General features: G+C 42.4%; 1 protein-coding gene across 2 annotated transcripts in view; it reads right to left on the reverse strand.

Moving 5' to 3' along the window:
• GLRX2 (glutaredoxin 2) overlaps positions 1-9572 on the reverse strand; it is an 18385-nt gene extending 8813 nt beyond the window's left edge. Inside the window, exons 1-4 of one of the 2 annotated variants that reach the window (XM_032621710.1) lie at positions 9387-9534; positions 7854-7917; positions 4712-4888; positions 3561-3672 (exon numbers count right to left, since the gene is read on the reverse strand). In XM_032621710.1, the coding sequence (XP_032477601.1) occupies positions 3561-3672; positions 4712-4888; positions 7854-7917; positions 9387-9487 (454 nt within the window). In that variant the 5' untranslated portion in view covers positions 9488-9534. Of the gene's footprint in view, positions 1-3536; positions 3673-4711; positions 4889-7853; positions 7918-9386 lie in introns of both variants that reach the window. The other variant, XM_032621716.1, reaches the window with a different exon arrangement.
• Positions 9573-12379: the final 2807 nt, after the last annotated feature.

The raw sequence follows: 12379 nt of genomic DNA on the forward strand, positions 1-12379 counted from the left end.
TTTCCATTTCTTTAAAGAAGAATTTTAAGGTTATTATATGCCTTATAAAATGTAAGGCTCTTAGCAATCTTATAACATTTGAATAAGATGAAATTAAGGTCTGACCATTAATATTGGTCTTAAAATGCCGCTACTTGTATATAACTATTATTTAATTATTTAAAATATGTGGTTGGGGATTCTTTTCCAATGGATATTAATTATAGGATCAAAACGACTGGATTTAATAAAAGTGCATATTCTTAAAGAGTTTAAAACAGGATTCTTTTGTGAAAAAAAATTCAAAGTTGCCTTTGGGAGTGGGAGAGGGATAAATTAGGAGTTTGGGATTAACATATACACACTACTATATATAAAATAGATAACCAACAGAGACCTACTGTATAGCATAGGAAACTATACTTAATACTTTGTAATAACCTATAAGGGAAAAGGATCTGAAAAAGAATGGATATATATATATATCTAACTGAATCACTTTGCTGTATACCTGAAACGAATCCAACATTGTAGATCAACTATACTTCAATAAACATTTTTAAAAATAAGAAAATAAAAGTTGCCTTTGGTAAAAGTTGCCTTTGGTAAAAGTTAACACCAAAAGTCAACTATGCAAATAAAAATATTTAAGTGCCAATTTGCAGAAATTTCTTTTCTCTGAATTCCCGTAAAACTTTCATATTAATAGTTCTAAGATCTGAGCTGTAGGTTATGAAGAAGAGTGAGAACAAGTTGCATATGAATATACCCACCAAAACTTGGAACATTTGATCGATTCTATAGTTCTCCATTTAAAGATGACAGTGAACAGTTATGGAGAAAGGAAGATCACAAATACAGTGGACCCCTGAATGGCTGGTTGGACCCTTGAACGGCGGTCGGTTGAATCTGGGCATGCAGAAACTTGGATGCAGAGGGCTGACTATAAATTATCCTTGGATTTTCAAGTTGGGGGTTGGAGCGCATAAGCCCTGCGTTGTTCCAGGGGTCAACTGTATACATCTCATAGATGAAGAAAACTAAACTTAAAAAAACTTCCTTTTAAACCTTATCAAGAAAACTTGCCTTTAAAAAATATGTTCAAATGGTATTTTTTAAAATATTAGTAAATAATAAAATGCAGATATATTTAAACAAATGACCCCTTTTTTTCTCAGCAGTTTTTCAGCTTCCCAATTAAATATTTTGGCAATTTATGTGTAAGTTGATTAGTGATAAAGTGAGAAAACAAATGGCCCATTTTTAAAATATTAAACAGTATGTCTTTCAGATCTTAACAGTAAAAATAGAGGACCAAAAAAAAAAAAACGATATCATTACTTTTTCTTAAACTGGTCATGATTTTCTTTCTAACCTGTGGTTTTGGAAAGAAAAAACAGAGCTGCTGAAACCCCTCATACCTAGTTTTGCCTTAGATTTACATTATACTTTCTATATATATATATATATACTTTTATCTAGCTGTAATTTATGGTGTCATGGACTGAATGTGTCTCCCCAAAATTTATGCTGAAACCCTCATCCCCAGCACCAATTATATGAGTTTTTCCACTGAGAATCTGTTACAGTCCCCTATCGAAATCTCTTCCTGTTAATCCTCGGCTTTGTAACTAGCTCCTGCACAACTAGTTAAATCCTCGGTCAGCCAGGATTGGCATGTCATCGGGGCAGCTGCTCAGACCCACAAGACTGTCCCCTCCAGCCCTCACTTCAGATGCCAATCTCAAGTCCAGGTTGTCACCTGTGCTTCTCCCAACCAGATATAGACGGGATTCCACCAACCCTCTCCCTCCCTCCTTAGGTTTGATTAGTTTGCTAGAGCAGCTTACAGAACTCAGAGATAACATTTTACTTTCTGGATTTCCACTTTACGATAAAAGCCTCTAACTCAGGAACAGCCAGTTGTAAGAGAAGTATAGAGCAACGTATGGGGAAAGGGGAGAGCTTCCGTGTCCTCGCTGGGCACTTTGTTCTCCCCCAATCTCCACGTTTTCACCAACCAAGGAGCTTCACAAATCCTGTCCTTTTGGGTTTTTACAGAGGCTTCATTACACAGGCAGGATTGATTAGCCATTGATGATTGAACGCAATCTCCAGCCCTTCTCCCCTCCCCAGAGGTCGGAGGTGGGGCTGGTATTTCCAACCTTCTAATCACAAGCTTCCCCAGGCAACCAGCCTCCATCCTCAGGGGCTTTCCGAAAAACACCTCATTAACATAACCAAAGACAATTTAATAGCTCTTCTCACAGGAAATTCCAGGGGTTTCAGCTGTGTGCTAGGAATGGCATGAAGACCAAATATATATTTAATATAAATCACAGTATCACACGAGGTAACATTTCCTCTACTCTCTAACAAAGAGTTTACAACATAGCAAGCATGCAGGAATTTCGCATCATGACATAATGCAAAATAAAGGGCTAAAGGAATGCCTCCACTGTTCCATTCCAGTTATAACTTATCACGTGAGAATGCAATAGTCCAAATTCTTGCTTTATCAAGGTCTAACGACAGCTTAATAGACCATGTAGGAAGCATCATTGAGGGCAAATGGCAAAAAAAGCCACCAGCTGTCTTCTGCAGGACTATCCCTGATTCTCTGATCCATCTTAAGCAGAAAGCAGGCGCTCACCGCTTCTCTTAAAGTCCATCTTCCTCCCACCTCTGAGGAAGAGTTTTCTCTTCCCAGCATCTGGTAATCTGCCCCGTGTGACTCTGTGGGATCAGCTAGAATTCCCAGTCACAGAAGCGAAGAATATCTACATCAGAAATTACTTTAGGGACATTCAGTTTAATCTCCCATCCAATACCTGGATGCCCTATGGAACATTTCCAACAGCTTCCAACACCTTCTGGAAAGCAGAACTCTCCACCTCACACTATAACTCAAGTGTATTTCTGAACTGTTTCCGCAGTTCATCCTCATACAACGCTGAAATCTTCCTCCTCTTAATTTCTGCCCAGAGGTGCCGTTTTATTCTCTAGAACTACCAAATCATCAGATGAATAATGTGGTTTTTCTAAAATGAATTTCATTCCATCCTACAAATTTAATATACTTCTTTTACTCTAGAAGCACAAAGTGTGAAGGCTTGTCACAATACAGTACAAGGATATCCCTACCGAGTTCACAACTGCATCAGTGAGAGCCTTATTTTGCAGAGAAGGCACCTATCAGCGCTCACCACTGAACGCTAGAAAAGAAAAGGCATTAACTCCTTCTGAATACAATACAGAAGAGTCCCAAATGCTTACTTTCTAGCTCTTGGTTGTAAAATTCATCTATAAATTCCGAATAAAACACATTCTTTCCTTATCTTTTGATATAACTCTACTCCTTCAGTTTTAAATATCATCCATTTTACTCAAGAACTGGCAAATAAGAGGTTTCCAGCGTGATTTACTGTTCACTATTTTTTACAACTTTTTCATGAATTCATATATTTAAAATACCCTCGAATATTTAAAAGGCATTATCAGGCATTATCTCTTTAAATATATAGTGACATTTTATTAGCAAAGTTATGAGCACCTACATCACTAAAATTCTTTCCTCTTACTTTTTTTTAGATAACACTGGTGAACTAGTGGAAGCAATTTCCCTTCTTTGTGAAGCCTGTGAGTGTCAGTTGCACCGCCAATAAAAGTTCCATTGACAAATATTCTTGGCACCTGTTGGATAAACGAAAGATTAGATGGCACCTTGGTGTCAGAAGTATAAGGCCATTCACATGTGGCTAATACATATTCCACTGTGAGTACTTTTATGGGCCAGACATACACGAAGCTCTTTGACTAATTACCTATTTAAACTTTACAACCCTTCAGGTAGGTATTATTTTTAGCCTTATTTTGGAGGAAGAGGAGGCACAGGAACTTGCCCAAGATCACAGTGATAGTAAATGACACAGCTGGGATTTAAATCCTGGACAATCTAACTCTCTACCCACTCCGTCTCATCGCTATGGCATATAAAAGGCAAAATAAAGTAATCTCTAATTATTAATAATGTTTAAGTGGTTCTTTCTTACCATTGTTTACTAAAGAGGAAGAGTACACTATCAACTCCTTCCAGGCACATATAAACAAGAAGGAAAATGGCAATATTATCTATTTTTCGTTTGTTTGTTTGTTTTGGGTTGCCGGGGCGTTTGGGGGGTTTTTTTGGCCGTGCCACACAGCATGCAGGATCTTAGTTCCCTGACCAGGGATCAAACCTGTGCCCCCTGCGGTGGAAGCATGGAGTCCTAACCACTGGACCGCCAGGGCGTTTTTCTGATAATGCATATTATGGGAAAATCCACAGATTGCAAGAATATAAAAACATGGAGCCCAAAAACACTCCTATTAGCACAGAACATGAAGACCAACCCTTGGTCTTCACTGTTCAAGGGAGGAAGGAAGGATGTTTTCATCTTGAAAAAGCCCCAGGAGGACCTCAAAGATTCGTAGACCAGCACTCACGACACCACCATTACCCCTCCCGCCTCACACACACACACACACACGCACACATGGCAAAAATAAAAATAAAACAAATGAACTCTGCTGTTTCCTAGTCTATGAGTCTGGTTTCCAGATCTGCCATTTCTGTATCAATTAAGATTCTCAGAGTATGTCTGGCTCACTTTTCCCATCATGAGGGCACAGGCCCGAGGTGACCCAACTCAGTCCCCACTTCGGGGCAAAGCACCACAGTAGATGTACTCACAGTTCTTTCACCGGTCATTTCATGAAGAGCGTCTTGTAACTGGCTTCCGTGTTCAAGCATGTCCAATTCCACCACTTTATAGTTTACATTCATGTCGTGAAAAAGTTTTTTTGCCATCGTACAGTAAGAACAAGAAGTTTTGGAGAAAATCACCACGCAATTATTAGAAATGATTTCCTGAAGGAAAACAAACCAGAACAAAAAAATCATTTGAATTCTAGACATTATCTTTCAGAAAGGAATCATGATACAGTAGAAAGGATATGGATTTTGGAGTCTCACAATTCAGGGCTCAAACTCAGTCGCCATCAATCTGTTTTCTCATCGTAGATTGAGGACAAAGAAACATTATTAGGAAAAAAAGGATGTGACAGGTGGAAAGTGTTGGCAAAGGGTAATAACACCAATAATCACAGCCAATTCATAGACAGCAGACACTTCTGTGTGCCGACACAATTCTCAACACTTTACTAGCTCACTTAAACCTCACTACAGTCTTGAGATAGGTGCTATCATCACCTCCACTTTACAGATGAGGAAACTGAGGTACAGAGGAGGGGAAATAACTTACCCCTGGTCCTCAGCTGAGAAGTGGGCGAGCTGGGATTTGAACCCAGGCAAGTCTGATGCCACAGCCCAGGTAGTTAATCTCTGCTATACTGCTTCTCAAATATTCAGGTGTTCAGGAGTTAACTCCTTACCTTCCTTAACTTTTTTTTCTTTATTTTTTTTTTACCATCTTAACCATTCTTTGCCTTTTTTTTTTTTTTTTTTGGCTGCACCGTGCAGCTTGCAGGATCTTATATCCCCCACCAGGGATCGAACCCGTGCCCTCTGCAGTGGAAGCGTGGAGTCCTAACCTAACCCCTGGACCGCCAGGGAATTCCCTTCTTTGCTATTTTTAAAACTGGAATATAACTGATTTACACTATTATATTAGTCTCAGGTGTAGAGCATATGATTCGATATATTTATACTTTACAAAATGATCACCATTTCCTAAATGTTCAGTGGTGAGAAATGATGTATGATTTCTCTTTAAAATGTAAGGCTTTCACTGATCCAGATGTAAACAACAGCTTACCCTACCCCTCAACTTCCACTCCTTCTTGTGTATCTTTATAGTAAAAAAAACAAAACAAAAAAAGTCATTACTGTTTTGATAAGGTCTTCCCACAGCGTTGTTCCTGGAAATGCTACTTCCAGAAAGACTGATTCAATGGGTTTGAGGCAGAGGTCAGAAGCTATTTTTGAAAAACCTTTCCAGATGATTCTAATGATATCAGCCTGGTTTGGAGGCTACTCTCCAGGCTTTTATCACAAAGACCCTGAGACTCTGCTATGCATCTGCGTCACCTGTGAAATTTGTTGAGCTTTGTGTTCCTAGACATATCAATGCCCAGGTACTTCAAGCGTTTCTGAATGGACATGTCTGGCACCTAGGCATCTGCCTAGGGTTATAAGCAGCACCTTCAAGAAGACCAAAAATCAGAAAGTAGAGCACCCAGGCAAAGTGTTTCAGAAGTTATATCTGCCCTTGGGTGTCAGAAGGGTTCTAGGTCAGTGTCTAGGTGTCTGCAGATTGGTCTATTTTTATGCTTTCTCTCCTGCTCACTCATAATATTTACTACAGAAGTCTATCTCAGGGAGAGCCAGACACACCAGAGATGTACTACTGAATCCATTTTATAGATGAGAAAACTGAGGTTGGGAAGTTCACAATACTGGGTGGGATTCCACCCAACCTGTCCCAACACCAAAGCCAGTGCGCCTTCCTCACTGTGCTGCCTCAGGTTAGAGACACATGGACCATAATTCAGAGAGAGAGGAGCACCCTGGCAGCTGAGACGTAGTACAAACACTGACGGAGAGGTTCCAAAGTGAGCCGAAACACAAGGTGACAGTGTCCAAGTTTTTTGAACCTTCTTTCTCACCTTTTCTCAACCTCGTCCTTGCTAAATAGTTCATGGTTTTGTATTCTTTATTTTTTTGGACCGAGTCACGCGGTATGCAGGACCTTAGTTCCACGCAGGGATCGAACCCATGCCCCCTGCAGTGGAAGTGCAGAGTCGTAACCACTGGACCACCAGGGAAGTCTCCCACCTCACCATGGTTTTGTATTCTTTTTTTTTTTGCGGTACGCGGGCCTCTCACTGTTGTGGCCTCTCCCGTTGAGGAGCACAGGCTCCAGACGCGCAGGCTCAGCGGCCATGGCTCACGGCCCAGCCGCTCCGTGGCATGTGGGATCTTCCCAGACCAGGATACGAACCCGCGTCCCCTGCATCAGCAGGTGGACTCTCAACAACTGTGCCACCAGGGAAGCCCCCTCTATTCTTATTTTAAAAGAGGCAATCCCTCACTATAGGTCTCCAACATTACTGTTATATTCAATGGCTGTGGGTGGATACTTCTGTAGCCAAATAAAGGCAAAAATGTTTGTGTGAAGTGGTGTTTGGTGGTGAGGAGCAGACATATGAGTATGTCCTGTGGGCTACAAGGGAACAGAAACATACACACAAGAGGCATTTTCTGAGGCAGACTTAACTGGGCTTCGCAGTGCAAGCAAGAGAAAGACAAGAGAACACAGCAGTGCACAGTATCCTTGAGAGGATCGGTCATGGAGTAACTACTGCAAACTAGGTTCTGTATTAGGGAAACAGCTTCCCAGACCAGAACCAAACACTATCCCTGGGTAAGGGCAACCTGACTGGTATCAGCAGTAGACCTGCGTTGGGTGAGATGGTAAGAGCAGCCAACAACATAGACCCAGCTTAGGGAAGTGAAGGCTCCATTAAGAATTAATCTCATAGGGACTTCCCTGGCGGTCCAGTGGTTAGGACTCCACACTTCCACTGCAGGGGGCACAGGTTCGATCCCTGGTTGGGGAACTAAGATCCCACAAGCAATGCAGCACAGTCAAAAAAAACAAAAGGATAAATCTCATAAATTCTGACTGACAAAATGATCTAGAACTTCTTTGTCACATGCATGATTTTGATAGCAGATTTAAAAATATATAAGAACTTAGTAATTCATTTGCTGCACTATGACAGGTTTCGATACAGAATAAGCATATTAAATGTGTAAGACAATTCTTTTTCCACCAAGGGAAGTTTTTTGCTACATGTCCCACATCACTCACTTGGATCTGATTCATGGGAGTAGTTGCTGTGTTCCCCAAAGATGACGATGTGCTGTTCCCCATCCTAAAAGGAATTTTAAAAGGCAGTGCAGTTTATTAAACATTAAAGACAATATATCAGATGAGATCCATTTGAAAAAAACCCGATATGCTAATATATATCCAAACTTATGAAAGAGAAAAAAGTTTTACTTATTAGCAGTACAAAATATCAGTTTACAAAGTATTTGTTTACTAATATCAAAAGAGCCTGTGTGCTTCTCTAACTAGCCTCCAGAACAGAAAAAGGAGATTAAGGGGTGCAGGGGTGGAATAACACAGAAATCTATTTGTCTTATTAACTAAGAAAACACGTCCTTTTCATCTCAATTCCAGCATTTAATTATCATCCCTAAACCATCTACTATTTGTATCTACTCTGGAAGCAGGAATTCCAGTAGAACTTTCATAAGACAATGCTTTCTTGGGTACTAAGAGAGGAGGTGGGAGGTGCATTCTGAAACATCAACCTCTTCTCTACCAAAGAAAAGAGAAAGCTTCTGGAAGGCACTTTTCTCCAATTCTAGTCGAGAAAGCAGCAGGTGTTCAATAAACGTTTCATTGATGAAGCAGCCACTAGCCATGCCACATTTATGAAGCACCTACTATGTGCTAAACGGGCGAAATGCCCCAGGGATACGTATCACTGGAAGAACACAAAGAGCCTCAAGGACCTGTCAAATAGTTACACTATATGATCGGCACCTTCCGGAGGGGTTCTCTAGTTTAGCATAGAAGGTTAATCAAGAGTTCCTGGAGTCTTGTAAAACTGGTAGGAGTTACCAGATCAAGGAATTAGGAAGAAACTCCCAGACAGAGGGATGGATGCACAGATAGGCGAGCGGACAGGACAGCCCCGGCCAGCCGCGCGGGAGTGAGGTGGGCAGAGCATCCGTCTGGGCAGTGGGTCTCGCACCACAGGCCTGGGAGCCGCGGGTATTCACCGTCCTCGCTCGAGCCAAGGACGACTTCAGCATGAATAGGCAACCGTCCTATCCTCAAAGACTTGGCGATTTGGTAGAAAGCGCCACTTTCACTTCCTGCCGCAGGGTTGCCAGGTTTAGCAAATGAGAATGAAGATCCCTCGGTTAAATTAGAATTTCAGATAAACAGCGAATAACTGTTTAGCTTACATATGTCCCGTGCAATATTTGGTATATACTTAAACCAAACCATTATTCGCTGTTTATTTGAAATACCAATTTATTAGAGCATCTTGTATTTTACCTAGCAACCGAGGGGGAGGGGAGGTACAAGCGAACAAAGACAGGTATTTGCAACCTGAGAGTAACGTGATCCTTAAGTCAACCTGAGCGCTTAGGGAACATTCCCTCCCCGCCCTTCCTGGCCCCCAGCCCTCCGAGGGGCCTCGACACCTGCATCGACTCAGGGCCCACCCGGCCCCCGGGAAGAGCCGCCCCGCCCACCGCTAGGTCCAGACCCCCGCGAGGCCTCTGCGCCACGTCCTGCCGGTGGTGGTCGCGGCGCCCTTACCCAGAGGCCGAAACTCCCGCTGCCCCGTGGAGCCGGCCCGCCGACCTGCCCCCGCTCCGGACAAGCCGCGTCCCCACCCGTGCTGCGCGGCGCCAGTACATGGCCTTGGCTCTGGGCCGCCGCGAGTAGACACGCCGGCGACCGCGACCCAGGCGAGCCCGCCCCCGCCGACCGGCCCCGCCCCGCCGGGCTGCCGGCGCAGCCATCCGCCGGCCCTGCCCCTCTAACCGGCCCTGCCCCTCTAACCGGCCCCGCCTCCTCCCGTCGGTCCCACCCCCGTTCGACGGCCCCGCCCCTCCCCGCCCCCGCAGAACCCGCCTCCGCCCACCGGCCCGGCCCCCGCTAGCCCGCCCCGCCCTCGCCGGCCGGCCACGCCCCTCCGGGCTGCCCGCGCGGGCGCCGGTCTCGCTGCGCGGCCGGCGGCTCCTCCCTGTCTGGGCTCCGGAAGAGCGGGGTCCCGCGAGTCCCCGCCCACTTGGGAATAGTTGTCGGAGTCCTCGCGGAGGCCTCACCTGCACATCTCAAGGTTCATCCAAGCCCCGCACGTGTTCCTTTTAGGGTTAGGGACGCTCATGAAGGCTCACAGGCACGTGGAGATAGTTCTTGGGGATTGTGGCCAACATTCTGACAAAACGAAGAAGAAAAATAATGAGTGTTCGACACGGAATCAAAGTGCCTGGGATGTTTACATAGGAAGGCAGCGTCAGCGCACCTTCCTATCGGACAGGTTTTTGTGTTGGTGAAATCAGAGCCTAAAGGTGTCATCTCAAAATTCGGCCGTTGATCGAGAACTCATATAAATTATGGGAATATTGGATTTTAGAAAAAAAGCCATCCAACTTAGAACGTTCATTCCAAAGAAAACAAAGATTGTGTTTTCAAAATAAAATTAGAAAATAAAACTTAAAATAGCCCAGGAGTGTTCCCTATGGCTTTGAGTGCTGCTAATGACAGGATTGTGTCAGTCACGGTAATAGTAGCCCTTTGTGCGTGACTGTATAAGAAGAGGCGGGTCGGCCTTTATTTACTGAGGACGTTGAAATCTATTTGTTAAGGTCAAATGGTATGTCTAAAATTCTAAACAATTATTAGAAAAATTCAGACCTTTTTTGATCCTTCATGCTCAATTAGCTAAATTTAAGATTTAGTTCTGAGAGTTCTTTCCCTACTTTCAAGTGGGCCATGTTTCATTACTTCATAAAAGGATGAAAATTGGTTGCAAAAACAAATACCCCAAAAGGTGTAAAGTCATTCTTCATAAATCCAAAATTAAATTAAAAAATGAAGATATGTCGTTATCTACAATGTTGTGTGGTTTTGTGTTTTTGGATTTTTTTTTCATCAAAAGACAGCTATTTAGGAAATTTACTGTATTTTTGTTTTGTTGTAGAATTTTCCCTTATTGTCTCCAATTGTGTATTGTGAGGTGAAACAATCATGTCACAATTTAATTTTAATATAGTATAGATGGCCTATGTTAAGCACAGAATTCACTGGACAGATTTTTAAAAAGGGGTTCCCAAATGAGAGTACTTCAGACAAAAGTGTTATGCCTTAATTAAGCATGATATATTCATCATCTTCAACTGCTTTGTACTTCTTTAGGTAGCTAGAGAAGTGATGATTTTTGGTCATAATTGTGATGTCTGCAATGATACATGAAGATGTGGGCTGTTCATTTATGTGTGAACATAATGGGGGATGGCCAGTATAGGTAGATCAAGAATATATTGGTAAATACAGCCTTAGGAGTTCTACAATTTTTTTTCAAGATTCAACATAGTATCAATTAAAAGAATTGACATATCTTTGAATGTTCTTTCAAACTCGTTTTTTATTCTTTAAATTGTCAATTAAAACTCACACATTGTGTTTGACATCAAGAGCAGGGTTTTCTGCTTCCTAGCGTTGAAAGTTGCTCAGATCAGTAAATGATGAGATCTTCTACTAGAAAGGGCCTTCTGGGAGGTTCTCTAGAGTGGGTCCAACCTGTGGACCTTAGACATCTAGGAACCTTGGAAAATGCTTCCTCCAAAGAAACTTTAAAAAGAGCGTGATCGTGAGCCCTCAGGGATCAGCTATTGTATTAGTTGTCTTAGGGCTGTTGTAGCAAATTCCCACAGACTTAAAGGACAGAAATCTATTCTCTCACAGTTCTGGAGGCTCAAAGTCCGAAATCTGGCAGCGCTGTGTTCCTTCTAGAGGCAACTATAAGGGGGAATTCATGTCCTTCCTCTTCCACCTGGTGCTCCAGGTGTTCCTTGGCTGTGGCCACATCTCTGCCTCCTTCTTCATGTCTCCTTCTCTGATAAGGACACTTGTGATTAGATTTAGAGCACAGCTGAAAAATCCAGGATGATTTCATCTCTAGGTCCTTCACTAAATTACATCTGCAGACTCAGTTTTCCAAATAAGGTGACATTCACAGGTTGCAGGGATTTGACCTCCACATTTTGGGGGGAAGGACCATTTTTCAACCTACCACACCTAACACAGACTAGAGAAAGCCTGATATTTCACTGAAGTCTTGTGTATTCTGTTAAAACCCTGTGAATTTTGCATTATGGTCATTTTCTGGATTTGTTTTCCTATATTACTTCATCCTTTATTTGGTCAGCCTCTGTTCTGGGCGCACGATACAGACAAGTTTCCTGCCCCATAGGAGATAACACTATCTTTTCAACAAATTTTTGAACACTGTAAAGTTGTAAACGGTGTATAGTTCATGGTTCACAAAGATGTGTCATATTTTTACTTTGACATCACTGTTAAGTACTCCCATTTGAAAAGGTAAAAACAAACTTATGTGTGCCCATGCATTGTCTTAGCCTGAACAATGTCTCCCCCTTGTGTTTTTCTCCCAAATAGACTGCAACTCTAAAACCACATTAGTTTAAAACCGTGACTGAGATTCATTGTAAGCTTTTGGGCATTATAGAGTTTCTCATTCAACAAGTACAAAAAGTACAACACATTATTATTTCACAGGAAAG

This window comes from Phocoena sinus, chromosome 1 (assembly GCF_008692025.1).
Source record: "Phocoena sinus isolate mPhoSin1 chromosome 1, mPhoSin1.pri, whole genome shotgun sequence".
Lineage (NCBI taxonomy): Eukaryota > Metazoa > Chordata > Mammalia > Artiodactyla > Phocoenidae > Phocoena > Phocoena sinus.